General features: G+C 33.5%; 1 protein-coding gene and 1 long non-coding RNA gene across 2 annotated transcripts; both read left to right on the top strand.

Moving 5' to 3' along the window:
• The first annotated feature begins 367 nt into the window (after positions 1-367).
• On the top strand, positions 368-2,491 carry LOC135148202 (uncharacterized). The gene is made up of 4 exons (XR_010286105.1): positions 368-697; positions 1,174-1,302; positions 1,934-2,077; positions 2,351-2,491. It is a non-coding gene; the product is annotated as an uncharacterized LOC135148202 (long non-coding RNA).
• A 97-nt stretch (positions 2,492-2,588) lies between these two features.
• LOC108198423 (myosin-6) lies at positions 2,589-19,344 on the top strand. Its single transcript, XM_017366178.2, has 33 exons — positions 2,589-2,742; positions 2,894-2,952; positions 3,070-3,229; positions 4,749-4,898; positions 4,966-5,102; positions 5,174-5,320; positions 5,410-5,511; positions 5,798-5,855; positions 5,941-6,042; positions 7,703-7,740; positions 7,849-7,975; positions 8,082-8,252; positions 8,342-8,473; positions 8,825-8,934; positions 9,045-9,105; positions 9,503-9,680; positions 9,760-9,965; positions 10,815-11,129; positions 11,448-11,546; positions 11,690-11,766; positions 11,918-11,996; positions 12,274-12,354; positions 14,038-14,211; positions 14,797-14,925; positions 15,119-15,286; positions 15,823-15,915; positions 16,011-16,081; positions 16,186-16,285; positions 16,375-16,431; positions 17,970-18,026; positions 18,563-18,646; positions 18,744-18,838; positions 18,914-19,344. Exons 1-33 carry the CDS (start codon positions 2,590-2,592, stop codon positions 19,029-19,031), a joined length of 3,888 nt encoding a protein of 1,295 aa, XP_017221667.2. The 5' UTR covers position 2,589; the 3' UTR covers positions 19,032-19,344.
• Positions 19,345-21,495: the final 2,151 nt, after the last annotated feature.

The raw sequence follows: 21,495 nt of genomic DNA, 5'->3' as shown, positions 1-21,495 counted from the left end.
CCAAATGTACCTGCAAAGAACTTAAATAATAAGTTTGAGGCCGTTTAGCGTTTAGAATTTAGTGACCAATTTCACATATTAAGCTAACCAACAAAATTTTTTGTTAAAAATAATTTTGAAACCAACACTAAAATTTGTTTTTACATTTATGAAATAAGTTTGGGCATGTTCCGAGAAAAAGCTCCTTACCAAACAGGGACTAACATGCCTCCCGAACCAAAAAAAATCGATAGAAGTGACCAGTAAAAAAGCACGTAGGTGTAACTAAAAATGTGACTTCCCCTCTACAATCTCTAACGTCTGTGTATAGCTCTTTTTTTTTCCCCTTCCTGATGCAAAGAAAAGACATGCATTGAGAACTTTTTCTAACATCCCAAAGAGAGAGAAAAAAAATCTGGGAGATTAAAGAAAAACAATTGAACGAATCAGGAGAGTTGCAGGGGATTTGATCATAACAAAACCAATTTAAGGTCTCATCCGCCATTGCAACATTTGTATATATCATTCATTGGCATGCAAAGAGAGTGAGACGAGGAATGAGAGTTGAGAAACAGAGACATGCAACAATCAGGCCTGTCTTTACGACATTTTTACATGCACATTGTCTACATATGTGAACAACCATTCATTTGTTATGGATTTCTCACATTTTTTGAGATAAATTAGGGTTCTATTGCTCCTCTAATCCTCGTAAATGGTATGTAATCTCTTCCGCTTTTTCGAGCTTAAGCTAGATTTTTTGCAATATTGCAGCTTGATTCATCAGTTCTTTCTTGAGTTTGTGCTCTCTCTCTTTTTTAAATTTATGTGATGAAGTCAAAGCCATGTTTTTTATTTTGCTGATATCTTAATGTAATTTATGGAAAATCAGGATATTTTAACGCAGATTCTTGATGCATTTTTAGAGATACCTCCCTGGATAATGTTACATTGCTCAATTAGAATTTAGACATCTAGGTAATAGTGGATGACTTGATTCACTCAAATGCCAGTGCCAGCGTAGGATTGATGTTTGTAATTTTCTCAATCGAATTACATCATGCACATTCAGATGTTTTACTTCACTGCGATCAGTATTTTTGGTCATTTGAACGAATACATGACATTGGTAGTAATAGCTCAGATACCCAGTGAAAGGTCAAGGTTTGATTTATGTGAGTACTCGTTTTGCAGTCTGCCTCAAAAACTGTAGTAGTTGGATCTCAAGTCTGGGTCGAGGATCCTGAGATAGCTTGGAAAGCGGGGGAGGTTGAGGCAGTCAAAGGTGGCGAGATTACAGTAAAATGCACATCAGGAGACACGGTCAGTAAAAGTTTAATCACAGTTTCTCAAGAAGTGCCGACAGAAAAATGGAATTTAGATATTGTTAAGCGAAAACGAAATCCACAATGCCATCAACTATATGATCATGAATGGTAGTTTTCTAATTAGGTGTACAAAAACAATATGTTTGCATTCACCTATTCAGGAAATTTTAATGATCAATATGTTAAGTAATTTGGATGGTTAAGACTTAAGTGTATGTATCTTTAGTCTAAAACCATTTAGCTCGCTTTTGTGGCAATTATATTTGTTTTTTGCCACTTTGAGTTGTCCTCTAGTATGCATGAAGTTTTCCTTGTCAATTTATGATGGTTATGTTGTGACATTAATAAGGATTAAATTTTTGGTAACTGCTTCGCCATTTAAAAAGTGACCTTGAGCTCCAGGGCCCAATTTAGCTATAGAGAAAAACGGCAGTAGCCAGTAGCCACACTCTGGTTAGGGTATACAATGACTCAGAGTAAATTAATATGAGAAATATTGCATTATTCTTGATGTTTCTGGCAGTCTAGTCCAGCTATTTCTACTTTTATTGGTCATGTTTATTGCCAGTCTTATAACCTGGAGATATATATTGTTCATCATGGCACCTTCACTTTTCACATTTTAGGTTGTATGTAAATCATCCGCTGTCCATCCCCAAGATCCTGAGTTCCCTGAGAGTGGTGTAGACGATATGACAAAACTAACTTATCTGCATGAGCCTGGGGTTTTGCAGAATATAAGTTGCCGATACAATCTCAATGAAATATATGTAAGCACTTATCTTTATTGTACTTAATTTCTGTGTACGTTTATACGTTTTAATTGTGGCAACTTCTGTGCTGATGACATTTGCTATAGCGAGGCTGCTACTTACATATGTTTATTTGCTTTGTATATCTTTATAAGACCTGAAAGTCCTATTATCTTTTGAGATGTTTTATTGTCTACAGTCCTCAATAAAGGATGTACAAATTTTTTAACTCATTTATAATCATTTCTCAGCTCTCAGCACTACACGTCTAAGATTTTTTCTTGTCTGTAGACTTATACAGGTGAAATATTAATTGCTGTGAATCCATTCCAAAGTCTACCACATTTATATGACAAGGATGTGATGGGAAAGTATAGAGGGGCTGCTTTACATGAGCTGAGCCCGCACCCCTTTGCTATTGCAGACTCAGCATACAGGCAAATCTCAGATATTACTGTCTCTGAACTAATTAAGTTGTTATTTTGCTTTTACAGTGCCTTAAAAGTAAATGGAATTTTGAGTGCAGGCAAATGGTCAATGAGGGAGTAAGCCAGTCAATTTTGGTTAGTGGAGAAAGTGGAGCTGGTAAAACTGAAAGCACAAAAATGCTTATGCAGTATCTTGCATACATGGGAGGTAGAGCTGAAAGTGAAGGGCGAAGTGTAGAGCAGCAAGTTCTAGAAGTATGCAGATCACTGAAACTTCTGTTTTCGGTTTTTTTTTTCCAAATGTTTTATCGAATTTAGTGTATAATATTCGTATAAACTTTTGTCAAGTTTTTCCTTACGTTTAGTTATGCAGAGTAATTTTATATGGACTTTTTAATCTTGGCAGTCTAATCCTGTTCTTGAAGCATTTGGTAATGCAAAAACTGTGAGGAACAATAACTCAAGGTGTCATAGTTTGTTTTCGATAACCCTCTTTCTTATCTTCGAAATTTTGTAGTCAATATTATATTTTTGATTTTTAACTATTTAATACACTTCACATTCAAATGTGAAACATGGCAGCCGTTTTGGTAAGTTTGTGGAGATTCAATTTGATTCACGGGGAAGGATTTCAGGAGCTGCTATCAGAACCTATTTATTGGAAAGGTCCCGTGTTTGTCAGGTCTCAGATCCTGAACGAAACTATCACTGCTTCTATATGCTTTGCGCTGCACCGCCAGAGGTAACATATATGCATGTCTGCATAATACTACCTTGTGAGTATATTAATGCTAGTTGATTGGTTATTCAGTGGCTTAGTTTTACTTTACGTTATACAAAGTTTATTGCGTTGTTATTTTATATTGATTATTTAAGATCAAGAAACTTGAGTAAGTGTGAGGTGCATATGATCTATTACAATTGAGTTTACGCGGGGATAGTTGACAAATTACGTCTCTAAGTTTCCTTTTAGTTGAAGTCTTCCTCATTAAAATTTACAATGATATTCCTTCTAGATGTCAATTTTGTGCATTTTAGTCAAAGAGTTGGCTGTTTATTTGGTTAGTGTCATCAAAGGTAGCAGTGTCCAATTCGTTAAAGCATCTATAGATAATTAATACAATAAATTGTCTTAAAGAAAACTTACGGATTGTGAAGATAGTCACAAAGAGTTTTATTCAATTACTTCTAGGATTTAACGAGAGTATATTAGTATGCAGAATCAAGCAGGAAGTTACTAGGAGTCGAGGATAATAAGAAACAAACATAAAGACAAAATGTGGTTGATGTGCCCTTGTAACAGCCCCAAAGTCTTCCTCTTAGGCCATTGTTTGTTTCATTAGTCTCTTCTAAATACTAATGTCACGTGGAGTCTCAAATGATGATGTATAACTACTCGTAAAAAACAAGCCACTGATTAGGACAAGTTTAACTAAGAGACATGGTACATGTTACCCTAATACAGTGAAGAATTTCAAAATAGGCTTCATGAAGACATAGAGAAGTTACATTAAAGAAAAACCATAGACTATATTTTTCCTGGATTTAGTCATTACTCCAGATCACTTGGAACTTAGCTAGTTCCCTGTTCTGTCGTTAGAGGTTGACCATTTTGACGCAGATGATTTCAAGATGGCTTTAGAATATGTTTGTTCTCTGGGTATTATAATATTTTTAATTTTAAATTCTGAGCTACTTATTCTCTCTACTTTTTCTCAAACGATTCAAGCGCTAGCACCTTGTGCTTGTGGGCATATCTCTTGCCTGGTCGAACGAACTCGATAACTATAATATCCAATTGCTTTTCCTAACTATTTTCTTTCCATTATTTTATAGTCAACACGACATATTAGATTGCCTCCAGCATCATGATTTTAAAATGATAAATTTTTGAATGGCTGCAACATGAAACTGAACAACCTTTCTTACCAAAAGCTTAAAATACCTTGGAAATTTATCAGGACCTGGATTGATGAGAATGCATTGATCTGACTCATACAGTAGTTCCCTGTAGTTTCTAGGTTCCAAACGAATTATCAGGATAGCAGTTGTACTTCTTTGAATACCTTTATCCCCTTTTTTTTTCCTTAGTCTGCTGTTACAGTTTCATAGATCTGCTATGGTATATTTTCTTCAAATTCTTGTTGCCACATTCCATATCTGTAACAGTTGATAAAAATAACTAACTAATCTATTCATGATTTCAATATTGAATGTGTCTATCCATATATTTATATGTATTTACCTATCGCGGCTTTCAGGATGCTGAAAGATATAAAGTAGGCAAACCACGGAAATACCATTATCTAAATCAATCAAATTGTATCGAGTTGGATGCAATGGATGACGCGAAAGGGTATATTGACACAAGAAGGGCCATGAATGTTGTGGGAATTGAATCAGATGACCAGGTTGATTTCTTTATCATTTTGACTAATAGTACTTCATGACAATTACTCGCTAATATCGTCTTTGCAGGATGCAATTTTCCGAGTGGCTGCAGCTGTTCTCCACTTGGGCAATATTGAGTTCAAAAAGGGTGCTGACGCAGATTCTTCTGAACCTAAGAATGATGAATCCAAGTTTCATTTAAAAACTGCAGCTGAGCTACTTATGTTAGTGATAATTTAAGGCCCACTTAAATCATTTATAGTGATGAGTACGTCTAAATGCTACTCCTTTTCAGGTGTGATGAGCAAGCTCTTGAAGATTCCTTGTGCAAACGTGTGATGGTAACTCGGGACGATACCATCACAAAATTCTTGGACCCAAATGCTGCTGCAGTCAGTAGAGATGCTTTAGCAAAAATTGTTTACTCAAGATTATTTGATTGGTGAGTATAATCCGTCTAGCAAAACTTGATTTAAGAAGTACCGGCCTCGGTTTTTTATGAACTGAACAACTTGGTTACTTGGGACACAGGATTGTGAACAAGATTAATAATATTATTGGTCAAGATCCTGATTCAAAATATCTGATTGGGGTTCTGGATATATATGGCTTTGAAAGTTTCAAGACAAACAGGTGCTTAACCGGTACGCTTTTGTTTTAAACATTCATAACTACTGCGAAGACAAACTTGCATTTGAATACGCTATTGAAAAACCTTGGACAAATTTTTTCACTTAAGGTTGTTGCTGTATCTGTATGATGGTTTGATCCATGAATGATCATAACTCAGCTGGATATGGTAGTTTATGCTGTATAGGATACTATATAGCTTGCGGATGTGAATATGCACTTTCTGGATATATATTTTCATTGTACGATTTCTTATTTCGTTAAATAATTCACATTTGGTTTTATGCAGTTTTGAACAATTTTGTATCAATCTAACCAATGAAAAACTTCAACAACATTTTAATCAGGTTCATGTCTAAACTGTGCCTTCTTTTCTGGAGAAGTTTTAAAGGAACTCTGCTAATCTAGCGGGGCATTTTTTATCTTTGGCAGCATGTTTTTAAGATGGAACAGGAGGAGTACACAAAAGAAGAAATTGACTGGAGTTATATAGAGTTTGTTGACAATCAAGATATTCTTGATCTCATCGAAAAGGTTAATGAACACATGAACTGCTTCTCTCACCCCACCATCTTCCCCTATTTTCTTCTTTTTCATGAACCTAATGATTTTTCTTTATTCCTCTGTTTGTTTAGAGAATGCACTGGGGAAGTCTTGTTATTAAAATTGTGAATCAAAGTTAAACAAAAAAAATTTACAAGGAAAAAGTGCTTCTCAAACTTCAAATTGCTCATTTTCTCCTCATCGACTAAGATTCTGCACTCTGGTTTTTTGTTTTTGCATCAGCGTCTAGACTCTGAAAGAGAAAGTCTAGAAGTCCTGCGCTCTAAAACTTGCAATCTAATGCTTCTTTGAAGCTTCAAATTATCACTGAACTCTCGAAAAATATAGATTTTTAACCTTTTACTTAAAACCTGTCATTGACCCACCATTTGACTTCCACCCAAAACCCGATATATTGAGCACAAGAATGGATTCATATGACTTGTTATCACAAATTTTAAGCATAGGACACGTCTTTCTTGCACATGTAACCTTAGGTTCTGAAGTTTTGCCACCTCTAATCCTATTTACTCAAATTTTATCTATAAAACCTAAAAGTTTGTTTTGGACAGCGAATGCACGTCCCTCCACACTTCTGGTTGGACACCTATTTGCAAGACACCTAGCAAATTATACCTGTTAAAATATGTTATCGTACGACTTAGCTCCCCTAGGCCCATCCTAGAAGGCCACCTAGCTACCCGGTTCCGCATTTCCCAGTACTGGAAGAGTACACTTGGCTTCCCCTATGCCCATAGTGGCGCAAACAATAGCATGACTTTGTCCACTTTAGGACAAAGCACAAATTTGTTTTTAGGCACCTCACAAAATGTGCTCCGCATCAAAATGTATGATATTAATGGTGTTAACTAGACAACTATAAATTATTTATGTCCTTCCACAACCGATGTGGGATAAAAAGAGACTATAAATGTTTCAATCATCTTTGCTTAACAGTCACAATTCTAAGTCATAACGAAATTGGAAATTTATATATTTAAAATCATAACGAAACTGGAAATCCTATATATATAACAGACCAGGAAATATAGAATTCCTGATCAATAAATATGGTATGTGACTTAAAAAGATTTATCACTCTGTGTATTATATATTTACTTTGGTAGTCTATATACATTTAAGGGATAGTTTTACAAGCCACTACAAACATTGACTAGTATCTTTATTAAAACTTGGTAATTTTATTGATAAATTTGTAATATAATAAACCACAGCATTTTTCTCTACCCATCACATTCCCAGCAATATAGTGGTAACTGTTGGATAGTATCCTCCGCGCAAATCATGATAGTTAATCTGGTTATCAGTTATATCAAAAAGCTGATTAGTGTGGGAATTTGAAGTACAATGCAACTTTTACCATTGCATGCTAAGATTGGTAAAGAGTATCCAGACTATAAGTCTTTGGCCATGCTTAGAAGAGATGAGCGTGATGCATGCATAATTACTTATAGGCCTAATATTTCCAACCCACAATTTATTACTTAGATAATGCTACAATAATGTTAGTAGTATTTAATGCAGATATTGTATATGTCTAGCTTTAGCTACAGTTGTCTACATATTCACTTCATGCATATATTTCTTATGTGGAGTTATTGTTGTAATTTATTGTATTTTAATATCTCAGAAACCTGGGGGCGTGATTGCACTTCTTGATGAGGCTTGGTATGTTTGAATTTAGTATGAGCTGGATTTTTGCTGAGTTTGTCATTTCTTTGATGATTGGACTAAATTATCAGACAATATTTTATTCTGACTTGATTTTAACTATAGCATGTTCCCAAAATCAACCCATGAAACTTTCGCACAGAAGCTGTATCAAACATTCAGCAATCATAAACGTTTCGGCAAGCCGAAGTTGTCACAGACTGATTTTACAATATACCATTATGCTGGTGATGTATGTACTCCACTAGTAACATAGAATCTACATTTGAATGCTTTATACCTTAAATTAAGTTATGGCTGTTATCGTTTTAATTGGAAAATATTAATTTTGATATCAGGTTACTTATCAAACTGATTACTTTCTGGACAAAAATAAAGACTATGTTATAGGAGAGCACCAAGCACTCTTGAGTGCTTCTAGGTGCCCCTTTGTATCAGGACTATTCCCACCTTTACCTGAAGAATCTTCCAATAAATCAAAGTTCTCGTCAATAGCTACTCGATTTAAGGTATATTTGTTTGTTTGTTACTACACTTTTTTGATTGGATGATTTTGTAGTAAATTGTACATTTACTTTTGTCAAATGCGCGCTACCAGCAACAACTTCAGAGTTTGCTTGAGATACTTAATGCTACAGAGCCACATTATGTTCGTTGTGTAAAGCCAAACAATCAACTGAAGCCTGGTATCTTTGAGAATCATAATGTACTAAATCAGCTTCGATGTGGGGTTAGTTAATCTCTCGCTTTCTCGTGTAATATGTTCTAATACTCCCTTCGTCCCAATTTATCTGTCTTGTTTGACTTTTTGTGGTCAAATTGACCAAATTTTGACCGATAATTAGTAATTATTCTTACATGATCTTGAAAATCGAAAAAATACATTTTAAAGTAGAATAGATGTTGATTCCAGTAATATATTTTTTAAAATTTTTCCAATTATCTTAAATATGTAAATTTCAGTCAAAATTTGGTCAATTTGACCATAAAAAGTCAAACAAGACAAATAAATTGGGACGGAGGGAGTAGTTTGTTACTCAGGTAACCCTATGAACATAATAATAATCATAATAATTTTCAGGGAGTTATGGAGGCAATTAGAATCAGTTGTGCTGGATTTCCCACAAGGAAACCATTTGATGAATTCGTAGAACGATTTAAGATACTCGCCCCTGATATTTTGAGGGGAAGGTTACATTGCCGACTTTGCTAGCGTGATTCATATGTGTACTATTTGTGGTTTTGGTCTATTATTCTTCCTCTTAAACTTAATGAATTTTTGTTTGTGGTGTTTTATGAAGTTATGATGAAGTTGCTGCTTCCAAGAAGCTCTTGGAACAAATGAAACTCAAAGGTTACCAGGTATGTTTTGATTGCAGTTCTGTATATTTTGTTCACGAACAAAATGGACCACAAAAGAACACATAGCAATAAAAAAATAAAATATATCCATATTGCTTCTACTTTTTTTTTATTAATAATATTATTTCCAGAGTAATTACAGATGTATTATTACGTTCTGATTCTTGCTTGAAGAAGTAGTATCTGTAATATCCTTTGTTAGAGGTTCTAATCAATACATTAAAGTACAAAAAAATATAGCATTTGGCTACGTGCAATACATTTGAAGCATGTTTCACTATTGAAGTAATATGCAGACGTCTATCCTAGGATTAATCAGCTGAGCTACAAAAGATGATGCATTTCCAATATCAGTTCCTTCTTAAAGTAACCACACTATATCTTATCAATTTTGCAGATTGGTAAGACGAAAATTTTTCTACGAGCTGGACATATGGCAGAACTAGATGCTCTTCGTACAGAATTTTTAGGAAAATCTGCAACTAAAATCCAGAGCAAATATCGGTCACACTACACTCGTAAAATCTATGTGAATACGCATTTCTCTGCCATACAAATTCAATCATATATCAGAGGTATATATTAAATAAATTAATCCGCGTACCATATGACTAAACAAATGACGTAATTATGTAATCACTGTGATGATTGCAGTCCGACTTGCACGCCAGTATTATGAGAGAAGGAAGAGAGAAGTTGCAGCTGTGAGGATACAAAAAGAAACTCGGGCAAAAATCGCTAGGAGATCTTACAAAAATATGCAGCTGTTAGCTGTTCATATCCAAGCTGGAATGCGGGCAAGGTCTGCTCGCCTTGAATTCCAAGTCAAGAAGGAAGCTCATGAAGCAGCGGTAAAGAAGGTAAATACGCATATATATATATATATATATATAGATTAATGAACTAATAATACACGGTGTTAAATATAGTGTGCATCTACGGCAGTTAAATTAATTAAATGTCTCTTTGACCATTCTTACTATGTCCCATGGACTGAGAGCCGCAAACATCTGGCAGTAAAGCAGATAAACTTTTTTGACCAGGGGTGAAAAAATTTACATTAGTGCTATTGTACATGTCATTATGATCAAGTTACTGTCATTTGTAGAGTCAAATTCAGAAAAAACAGGCCGGCAAACAGTTTATGATGATGAAAAAAGTTGCAATAGCTACGCAATGTGTGTGAGAGTAAGAAAAGCCCGCAATGAACTAAGGAAGCCTAAATGGCGCAATCGCAATCATTTACTTTCTTAATATATTTTGCTGTTTTTTTTTTATGAATACACATTTGAAATGGCTCTCTATGATGTATAGAAGAGACCAGTTCTCCTTCAAATTCAAAGTGATGCTAACCCACAACTCTAGAGATGTACTTTTTGTAATTGTGAACTAAACAAGTGGCACTCATTTTTGGATTTGGCGAAAAGCCACATGGTTGTACTAATTAATATATGACTTATACAAAAGGCAGGATCTGAAGAACTGTAAGCTTCCAAAAGAAAGTATATAATGTATCTAGTTAACATACCTCATTGTGTTTACCAGTTCTCGACATGACACTTCCTGTGTTTTCTACAAGAATGAAAGAACATCTAGTAGTTCACCTTTATTTTTCATTCAAAATATGTTTAACATATAACTCATAAGCCTTATGCTCCTATATCTTGTATACTGCAAATGGGATCAGAGTTGTTTTTTTTTGCTTCCAGGCTGCTGAAGAAGCTCGTAAGCTTCAAGCTGAGGAAGAAGAACGTAAGCGTCAAGCTGAGGAAGAAGAACGTAAGCGTCAAGCTGAGGAAGAAGAAAGTAAGCGTCAAGCTGAGGAAGAAGAACGTAAGCGTCAAGCTGAGGAAGAAGCTCGTAAGCTTGAAGCTGAGGAAGAAGCTCGTAAGCTTCAAGCTGAGGAAGAAGCTCGTAAGCTTCAAGCTGAGGAAGAAGCTCGTAAGCTTCAAGCTGCTAAGGATAATAAGGAAAATGAAGTTAAAGAAGCAAAGTCCCGATCACAGAAAGAGGAAGGCACGGGGGTAAGTCATTACATATGCTATGCTGTATGCTAAGCCCAAGTAATAAGGGATAATATACTTGTAAAAGGGGCTATCTCCAACCCAACACTGTAACGCTATTATAGTATAAAATCGACTCCAATGCAACACTAAAATGGTGTAAAACTTACAGCAAATGGATACCCAACACTATAGTGCTATATAAGAAATGACTGTTTACTCTGTTTGTCATTATTTTGTTTGCTCAATCCTTCTTATTATCCTAAAAGTGAAGTATAACATATATATTATAATGGAAATTTAGCAGTATTACTAATTTTCTCCTTTTCATCTTTGTAGGAGGAAGATGTCGCAGGTGATGATAACGAAGTTAGTGATAGCGAACTTAGTGATGGTGAACTTATCAAGAAGCTGAAGACTCAAAACAAGGAACTCAAGGTTTACCAACTGAACAACTTTGTGCTGTTCTTGATGGCACTCTGGGTGTAAAATTGCTTTATATGCTATTGACATATTAATGTGTAATTTACTGGAGAACTTATATCCATTTATGTCGGGATTTCTCTTGCCACATATTGCAGTCTCGGGTTAATTCACTAGAAAAGCAAAGATTGGACGCAGAGTCAATGATTATCCAGCTGAAGACTGAGAAGCAAAGGTCATTACATCAATAATTTTCTCCTTTCAATTACTTGAGGAATGTATTTTCCATACTGGAGTAGTTCATTATGTATCTATGATAAAATTCTGGATAACTTAGAGTTTGACATATTTTTATTTTTACTTGAATCTGTACTTCAATATTCTAGTCTTGAAGAAAAACTGGCTGACATAGAGGCGGAGGAACAAATTCTACGGCAACGGTCCCTTCGGAAAATGCCAAGCCAGGTTAATTTTCCAATTATCAGTAGCTTCTTTGTCTAAACTTTATGAAATTTCCCTTGCTATTCTCATATCACTTGCAGTCTGCGCCTTCGCAGAAAGGTCATCATGCAAGTGTTTTTTTTTTTTTTTGCTAAATATCATGCAAGTGTTCAAGTATAACTGGCATAGTACTTTTAATATCTTTTCCAGTTGTATAGCTCAATTATCTTTTTGTCTCATCTGTGGCCGTGTAATCTTTTCTACCATTTTTATTGAAGTACTCACTCATTACTTACTGCAGAATCAGGGCACCCCCCCTTTAAAGAAATTTGGCACCGATGCTGATGAGCAATTGAGGAAATCGGTTATGGAAAAGCAACGTGTATGTTCTCTCCGCTAAAACAGATATATAGCATATAGAACTATGTCTGTTTTTCCTCTTCCATTTGCGTGTTTACTATATTATGGGAAACTTTAGTGGCTATGTATAAGAATCCACTTTAGTTGATATAACTATCCACTTACAAAGTACAACAATTCCAAGAGTCAGAACATCCTATGATATTTTAAACCTTCTGGTGCGTACTACCATACTATTGTATGGCATAGGTGTATTTGACAAGTTTTAAACCTTCTGGTGCGTACTACCATACTATTTAATGTGTCTAGTTATTATCTTACATTATATAAGTGGTATCAACTTAATATTTGCCATACTTTTCCTATACAATTAAAAAATCAAAAGTGTCGTATAAAATATGAGATTGAACCAAATACAATACTGAATATCTCATGATATTGCAACACCCTCCTTTCCCTCAATTTGGAGCATGTAGATTTGAATGCCCAACTTGCTTATTAAAAGTTTACACAGTGCTTTCTTTCCCCAATGCTTTAGCATAAATGTCAGCTAGCTGCACTTTACTAGGAATATATGAGGCCATTTCAACTGTTATCGCATCTCGCACAAAATTACAATCCACCTTTATATGTTTGGTTCTTCTATGAAATATATAATTTTGCACTATGTTCAATGCCCATCGACTATCACACAAAAGTAGGGGTGGCAATATTAGACCCGACCCAACAACCCGACACGAATTCGACCCATAAAGTACGAATTCGGGTTGGAATTTTTCGGGTTCGGGTCGAATTCGGGTTGACCCAAAATCAACCCGAAAAAAAGGTCATTTTCGGGTTGAATTTGGGTTACCCGAAATTGACCCAAAATTACCCGAAAATTAATATATAATATAAATATTATATATGTTTATATAAAACACATATATTTATGTTATTTTTGTAATATTTATTACTTATATTTAATAAAAAATTGTTTAATTTAATATAAATTTATTTATTTGAATTAAAATAATACTTATTTATTATTAAAAAAATATATTTATTAATAATATTATCTTTCGGGTCGGTTTCGGGTTACCTGCGGGTTGAGCGGGTCGGTTTCGGGTTGGGTATTCTGATCCATTAAAATTTCGGGTCGGGTTCGAGTTGGGTAAAATTTTTGACCCGCGATTGCCAACCCGACCCGAACCCGACCCGAACCCGAAATTGCCAGCCCTACACAAAAGTCTCATTCCCTTCTCACGTTTCTTATGTTGCACCCTAAGATCCCATAGTAGCTGTTTTAGCTTTTAAATTGACATGTTATCTCTTCCATTGAACGATGTTCTGCCTCTATATTGAGATATTATGATACACTGTAATATAGTTGGTTACAGTTAAAAATATCTTCTTAGTTGTCAATGTATAATTACATGTATGGGCAATATTACTGATATTATGGTATAGATAAAGAGAGCTCTGAAGGAGTAAGATACTTCCTCCTTTGGGACCTTTGCTGCTAATACTCGGCAGATGCACGTACACTTAATTTCTACTTTATTGTTTGCTCAGTAGAGTTGAATAAAGCTTCTTTTAATCCTATATCTGCATAAATTGCTTTCGTCTTTACTCTCCATTGCTTTACTAAAGCAGCTTTAGTAGTTATGCAGGTTTCTTGTGCTTGCTACCCAATAAACTTATATATGTATTACTTGTCCTGCAGGAGAACATAGATGCTCTTATTAAATGTGTGGCGAACAACGATCTTGGGTTTAGTGAAGAAAAACCAGTTGCAGCAGTTACAATATTTAGATGCCTTCTGCAGTGGAAATCATTTGAATCAGAAAGAACCAGTGTATTTGATCGTCTTATTCAGATGATTGGTTCTTCAATAGAGGTAATAATGTATAGTAAATAAAAATTATTAATATCATCAACAAGAAATTCACTTTGTTATTTCTAGTGAATTCAGGACCATATTTATAATAAGAATGTTTACAACAATTCTTAAAGTCTTCTGTCTTCTTTGCATTTAGGTTCTTCACCACAGCATCTATAATCTGAGAAAAAAATATACAACTGATTCAAAGTAAAAGTAGGAAAAGCTTCAATTTTTCATAATCATCATTGCTTTATATCTTTATCCGCTGGGTTTGCCTTTTTTAGTTGGTGTCTTTTCGTAAAGAAAGTTTTGAATGTGCCTCGGTTGCACTATCTCTCTTCATTGCAGACCATGCATCTCCAGTTTACCATCATGGTCCATGGATCTTGTAGCTTTACAAAGATAGTTATTTGCTTCATGTGAATCGAATTTTTTGGTTTGTCCAGAAAATTAGTTTATGTATTAGAATTGTATGCTTCCTCAAACACTTACACGCACATGTATATCTATGCATCTCTGCAATAGTTTTTGACTGTCAAATTTGGTTGTAAGTATTAATATCATCATAGCTGAGTGTTAAAATATTTTCTGTCTCCACAGAATGAAGCTGACATTAATCATATGGTCTATTGGCTTTCTAACACATCTACGTTGTTGATTTTACTTCAACGGAGCTTAAAGTCATCAAAACCTCCTCAACCTACAAGTTTCTTCGGTAGAATGACTCAGGTATGCCATTCTCTGTAGGCAATTTAATATTTTAATATTATTTTTATACTGGGTGGGACTAAGTCTCTTATACTTCTTTCAGTTTATATGTATATATTGTTAAGGAGGTATTCATCCAGCTGCCTGCTACTGTAATATCTGATAGATGTCCAATCATGTTGTATTTACTGTTAACACGAAAACGATGTTTCAGACTTTTCGATCTTCTTCTGCAAACCTTGAGGTTGTGCAGCAGATCGATGCCAAGTATCCAGCTTTGCTTTTCAAGCAGCAACTGACAGCTTATGTTGAAAAGATATATGGAATTGTTCGGGACAATTTAAAGAAGGAATTGTCTCCATTTATTGATTCTTGTATTCAGGTACAGCTTGTATTCAAGACAATGATTTTGCAATTCCTCTAGTGATAAACTCAGTTTTACTAGTAATAAACACAGATTGAGAGAGTTAGCTAATACTAAGGACAGATTACAAAGCACACAACTATTCTGCATTTTATAGCTATAAAGAGATTCTGTTTGTCGCCATTATTATCTAAGATCAAGGGTAGAACTCGACACTTATCTACTTCAGGATGCTTCTGATTCCAGTTTCTCCATTAAAATTGCAAAATCTAATCCACGGTGGTATCAAATTTAATTTTCCTTCACAAAGGCAGTTATGAGGATGAAGTACTGTATCGGCCTTCTCACTTATTCCTTGCAGCTCCCTTCTTTTACTAAATTAATCTCTTGGTCAGCAATTTTAATCCCAGTTACAGATTTGTATATTGAGTACCACCGTGGGACTGCATTAATAATTTTAATTAATATGGCTGAAGGTATAATGTCCCATTTCATTCTAATATATATTCTTCCCTTCTAGTGTGAACTGTCAATTTTTTGAACTTTACCTTCAGGTACTAAAAACACAATCAAAATCAGAGCATGATCAATGGCTAGAAATGGTTAGCTGCTTAAACCGTTTTCTCGAAACAATGCAGAGAAATTGGGTAAGTAATTCTGTGATATGGCCTAGAAAGTTGTGGCAGATGTTTTACTTAAAAAATGGACATGTTAAACATTCTCAAACTTTCTTCTTTTTCAGGTGCACCCCGTTCTTATACAGAAAATTTTCACTCAGACGTTTTCTCATATAAATGTACAGCTGTTTAATTGGTAGGTAGTCAGTCAGTCTTTACGGCTCTTCTGTATTATCATTTAATCCCTTTATCAAGTAACAATTTCGTTTAATGATTTTGGTTCCATTGTACGTGTTCCAGTCTTCTTGTCAATGAACAATCTTGCACATTCAGGAATGGGGAATTTGTGATGGGTGGTTTGGCTAAATTAGAGGTTTGGTGTAACCAGACAACAGAAGCGGTACAAATTTTTATAAACAATAACTTGATTCATTTTTCTATCTCACTTTTCCAGATGATATCAGATTCACTTTATTATTCTTGAAACAGTATGCAGGCTCGTCATGGGATGAACTGAAGCAATTAAATCAGGCCGCTGAATTTTTGGTACACATTTGTTGCTCTAAGAGTAGATAATTCTATTACAATGAACTTTCTTTCCTAGAAAATTAGCTTATGACTTCTAATCTTTCCTGTATTACCGCCAACTTGTTCTCTCATCTGGACACTCGAACATAGGGTATCCACACATTGCATTTAATTTTTGGCCAAATACATGCAAAAATTGTTTAAATATTGCCAAGACCAGTACTTGGAATCAATTAATTATATCTATGTTGGAAACTTCCAGCCAACCTGTAGGTTACAGAGGACCTTTTCCAACCTAGTTGCTCAATGTGCTTCCTGAATTTAGAAGTCGGATCAGTGACCTATATAAATATGTAATCTTCATTTTGCTGTTTGTGAGGCAGTATTATACAGACGATTATCGCTCTTTAACTTATTAGTATTCTGGTCTGTCTCAACGAATATGGGGCCCTTAAACCTAAACTTTTTTAGTAGGCCCTTGAATAGTAATGAAAGATAAATTTGCAGTGTTCATTGAACTGAAGACCATATATCACTGTTCTCATCGATCTTAACGGGATATCATTTGAATTATCTGAAGTCATAATAAATATCAAACATATACCTCTAAATATGTGACCGGGGAGCAAAAATATTTTTTTCTGAGTTATACACATTTTTCTTGAATGTTCTCATAACCAAGTAAAAAGATGTGATTCTAGTTTCAGATAATAATTTTAGATTTTAAAAAAAATATTTACTATTTATTTTAATTAAAAGAAAGTAAATAACCATAAAATTAAAATAAATAGTAACTAATTTTTTTAATATCTAATATATATATGAAATAATAGAATTCGAATATGTTTACTTCGGTGTGATAACGTTAAAAAAAATGTGTAGAATTCAATAAAAATCATTTTTGCTCCGCGGACACATATTTTGAGGTACCTATTTGATATTTATTATGACTTCAATGACTCAAATGTTACCCCATTAAAATTGATGAGGAAAGTGATATATGACCTCTACTTCAGTGACCACTTTGATATTTAACTCAATTTGCATATAAATAACAGTAGAGGCCTTTGTGCCGGTGGTGATTCCTTTTTTTCCTTTAAGGAGGGTTGATGGAATATGTAAACATAACATTAAGCAGTCTTTTACCTAGATGCCGAGTGACATTTTCCTTTACAAGGTTCAGGGTTAGAAACATTATGAGTGGTGTGAATATATTTTGTGATAATATTAAGTGGTCTTTGACATTGAATTTTCGGTTTACTATATGTGAATATATATCAGTCAAATTATTATGATAAACCTACATATTTTTGTATCTCTTCTGGATTGTTGGGGTTTTTTTATTTACCAAAGACTGTGAAGTAGTAATTAATAAAGTAAGTGTGGAAAATTAATAGTTTACTACTATGATTTCTGAACCTTTAAATATTCCTGTGTTTGGTTTACTGTTAGACTTCCTATATTATTATAAAAATTTTGTCCACATAAATCACTGAGACTGTGTAGTAAAATTTGTGCCAGCCTACTTACTTCATTGCATCCTATTTTCTATGCAGGCTATAGAGGAGAAATCGCAGCTCACTTACGATCAAATGACAACCAGTATATGCGCAGTAATTCCCCCCCCCCCCCCCCCCCCCTCTGTTTTTTTTGTTTCTCTTTTCTTTTTTAATTTACTATATTGCTCGTTAAGAAAAGATGGGCATAAAATGATTAGGTAGATATAGTTCCACTGAGAGTAGTGTGAAACATCTCTCTTTCTCTCTCAGTTTTTTTTGTTCCTTTTCTTTTTTAATTTACCATATTGCTCATTAAAAAAGGCGGGCCTAATATGATTAGGCATATATAGTTCCACTGAAGAGTAGTATGAAACATGTCTCTCTCTCAGTTCCACTGAGAGTAGTGTGAAACATCTCTCTCTCAATTTTTCTGTTTCTTTTCTTTTTTAATTTAATATATTGCTCATTAAGCAAAGGTGGGCCTAAAATGATTAGGTAGATATAGTTCCACTGAAGAGTAGTGTGAAACATGTCTAACAAACTTCCTAACCTGTACACGAATTCACTCTGCATGCTGCCTTCTATGTCATAAAGCTTGGAGGTGTGCATAGCATATAATTTCTCTTCTTAATTGATGTTCTTGTTGCCAGGCTTTGAGTATTCAACAACTGCATAGACTATGTACATTTGTCTACGGCGATGACAAAGATTCTACCTCATGTGTATCCCCGGACGTAAGTCAAAATAAAGCTATAAAATGCTTATGGACTTGCATCTGCACATTTTATGTATATTGGATACTAGTTGTGTGATCCTCTCTGTTTTTTACAGGTTCTCGCTTGTATGAAAGAAGTAATGACAACGAAGGACTCCGAGGAAACTGATACCACTAATATGAACTCGTTTTTGTTGGATGATACTTCCAGGTAACAAAGATAAAAGAAAACCATCTAATTATTATAATAATATCATCTATTTACTAATCCATGTTATGAATCCAGCATTCCTGTTTCGATTGATGAAGTCAGTAGTCTGATGAAAGTGAGGAATGTAAATAATGTGAAGCCTCCTCCACAACTAATAGAAAAAGAAGCTTTCCACTTTCTACAGGATACATGAGTTAGGAATCGCATTGACAGTCAGAAAATATCTCTACGGTTTCCCAATACTATGTGTATATTCGTTCCCAATTATTAGATATCTAGATATGTACCTCACGGCGAATGCAGTGCCTGATTGTAATTATAGTCTTCCCCATAGATAGCAGAGCAGAGTTGTTTAGGCTCTAGTCCCATAGTTTTCGTGTGTTTAGCTCATTGTTCACCAGTAGCAAATGGAATTAGGAAACATATTGTAAGCTTGCTCTTCCAAATTCCTTATAAGTATACAGTCTGGTTCTCATTTGGTAATATCATTTCCTCCTGTTCTACAACCTTACGATGAGCTAGTGTTTATGTTTGCATTACTGTGTTCAGCAAATGTTTGGCTGCTCACTTGTAAATTAAAATTAACTTATTTGTACAGTTTGTTTTTCTTTTTGTAATTAAGTGAATTGAGATACATAATAGTCTAATTTATTTATTCTGATATTTTTGTTCAACTTATCAAAAAAGTTTAAATTTAACTTTAGAAATATACATATATAATTATTTAAAATAATTTAAAATATCTAATTATTGATTATAAATTATCAATAAATTGATTTATAATAATTGAAACCTGTCAAATTTTATAACTTTACTTGCAAATAACATTTTTAATCATAAACGAAAACAACTTCTGAAATTGACCCAGACACTGGGATTATGTTTATGCTTTGGCTTTGACAACAAACTAGGCTAACAGATAATTTTGGAAAGTAATATGTATTTTGAGAATAAAAAGAGCCATTTTCATAGTTGTAAAGTTATAATTTTAATTATATATGTTAAAAGTTTTCAAAATAACAAGATTTTATTATTAATATTTAAAAGGTTAAATATCAAGTACAAACTGTGTCTAAAATATTCAAGTAGATCACTTATTACAGATTTTACTCAAACTGATAATTAATTAACTTAATTGTTGATTTTGTTAAAGTTAAAAATTGAAATTACCCAAAATTGTAAAACGATAACATAGTAGAATTTGTTTTGGGTTTCAATATGATTACTAAAATTTTTTATTGAGCTCATGGAATCATGATAAATCCTAATTAATTCTCTCAAATTTTGAGGTTTCGAAAACTAAAAACGATTTATTAGTTTAATATATTTATTTGATAATATTGGTTTAAAATTATAATATCAGCATTTTCAAAAAAGTTGATTTTAAAATTGATTCATATCGTGTTTGTGATTGCAATCAAAATTAACTTTGATATCAATTTTGCAAAATATAAAATTAGAATTATATCTTATGTTGCAAAGTATTTCTAAAATTAAATTGTAAAAATATTTTCTTTGAGAGTATGTTTTATGTTACATTATAAAAGAGTGTTTTTTCCAGAATAAGTACGTTTTAAAATAATATTGAAGGGAAAATGTATTTTGAAAACCTCTATTTTAATAAAAAAAAATTATAGTGAAAAAAAAATTAGTAAATTCAATTTAACACTGTTGAATTGTACGAATAATGTTACTTAATTTAGTTAATAGATCTCTTCATAACATCAATATTTTCACGTAGTTTATAGAAATTTATTTTTTATATAGATTAGATTCGTTAAACTAAGCTTTAATTTAATGAATTTGTACGTCAATTTAAATATCTATCAATTAGTGGTTGAAAAGGTAATAATCTTAATATCCTTAGTTTCTAAAAGTACGGGAAGCGAATGTATATTCTCTTATTCTTCTTTTTAAGGTGAATATATTATCATATATTCTCAATACAAACAACTTTTAAGACGTGGATTGAGTGAGTGAAAAATGAGTAAACTAAGAAGTTAGAACTAGAATATCAAACCCTAAAGCATGACCTTTATTAAGTTAGAACCCTATTGCAAATTTGCAATCATATCCTGAGCGCCGAGGAAAGCCACCTTTATTTTATTTATTCGGTTATAGTGTTTGTACCAAACTTTGGTTTGGTTTTCTTTTGCACTTGATTTAGTATTCCCGGTTGACCAATCATCTGAATACTAATTAAGGAAATCCCTTTTGCTTATTAAGTAAATATAAAAGGACAACACTGACGGCTGCTATTTTTCTTTTAAGATTCATTACGATTATTTTAGATAGTTTACGTGGATTCAATGATGAACAACACAAGTTCAATCGAAATTAAATTGTTGTTGTGAAAATAAACTAGTAAGATTTGGCGCAATTGGACAATGGATCTGGTTCATTAAGAAGCGAACTGAATATACATAAATATATTCATTAAAAATATTCATTGTTTTTATGTATAATATCATACATATAGTATTAAAAATATAAAATTTTCAAACTATACGGAACTGTGGTATTTCGATTAATAAAATCGTGTATTTTATAAACAGGAAGCAATATATCTTTGGAGGCTGTTAAATGTATAATAAATGTTTATTTTACTACTGTTTACAAAGTTTAATAATCAAACCAAATCAAACTAAACATACTCA

Source organism: Daucus carota, chromosome 8 (assembly GCF_001625215.2).
Source record: "Daucus carota subsp. sativus chromosome 8, DH1 v3.0, whole genome shotgun sequence".
Classification (NCBI taxonomy): Eukaryota; Viridiplantae; Streptophyta; class Magnoliopsida; order Apiales; family Apiaceae; genus Daucus; species Daucus carota.
Note: the sequence above shows the minus strand (reverse complement) of the source record. Positions and strands in the feature narration are given on the sequence as shown.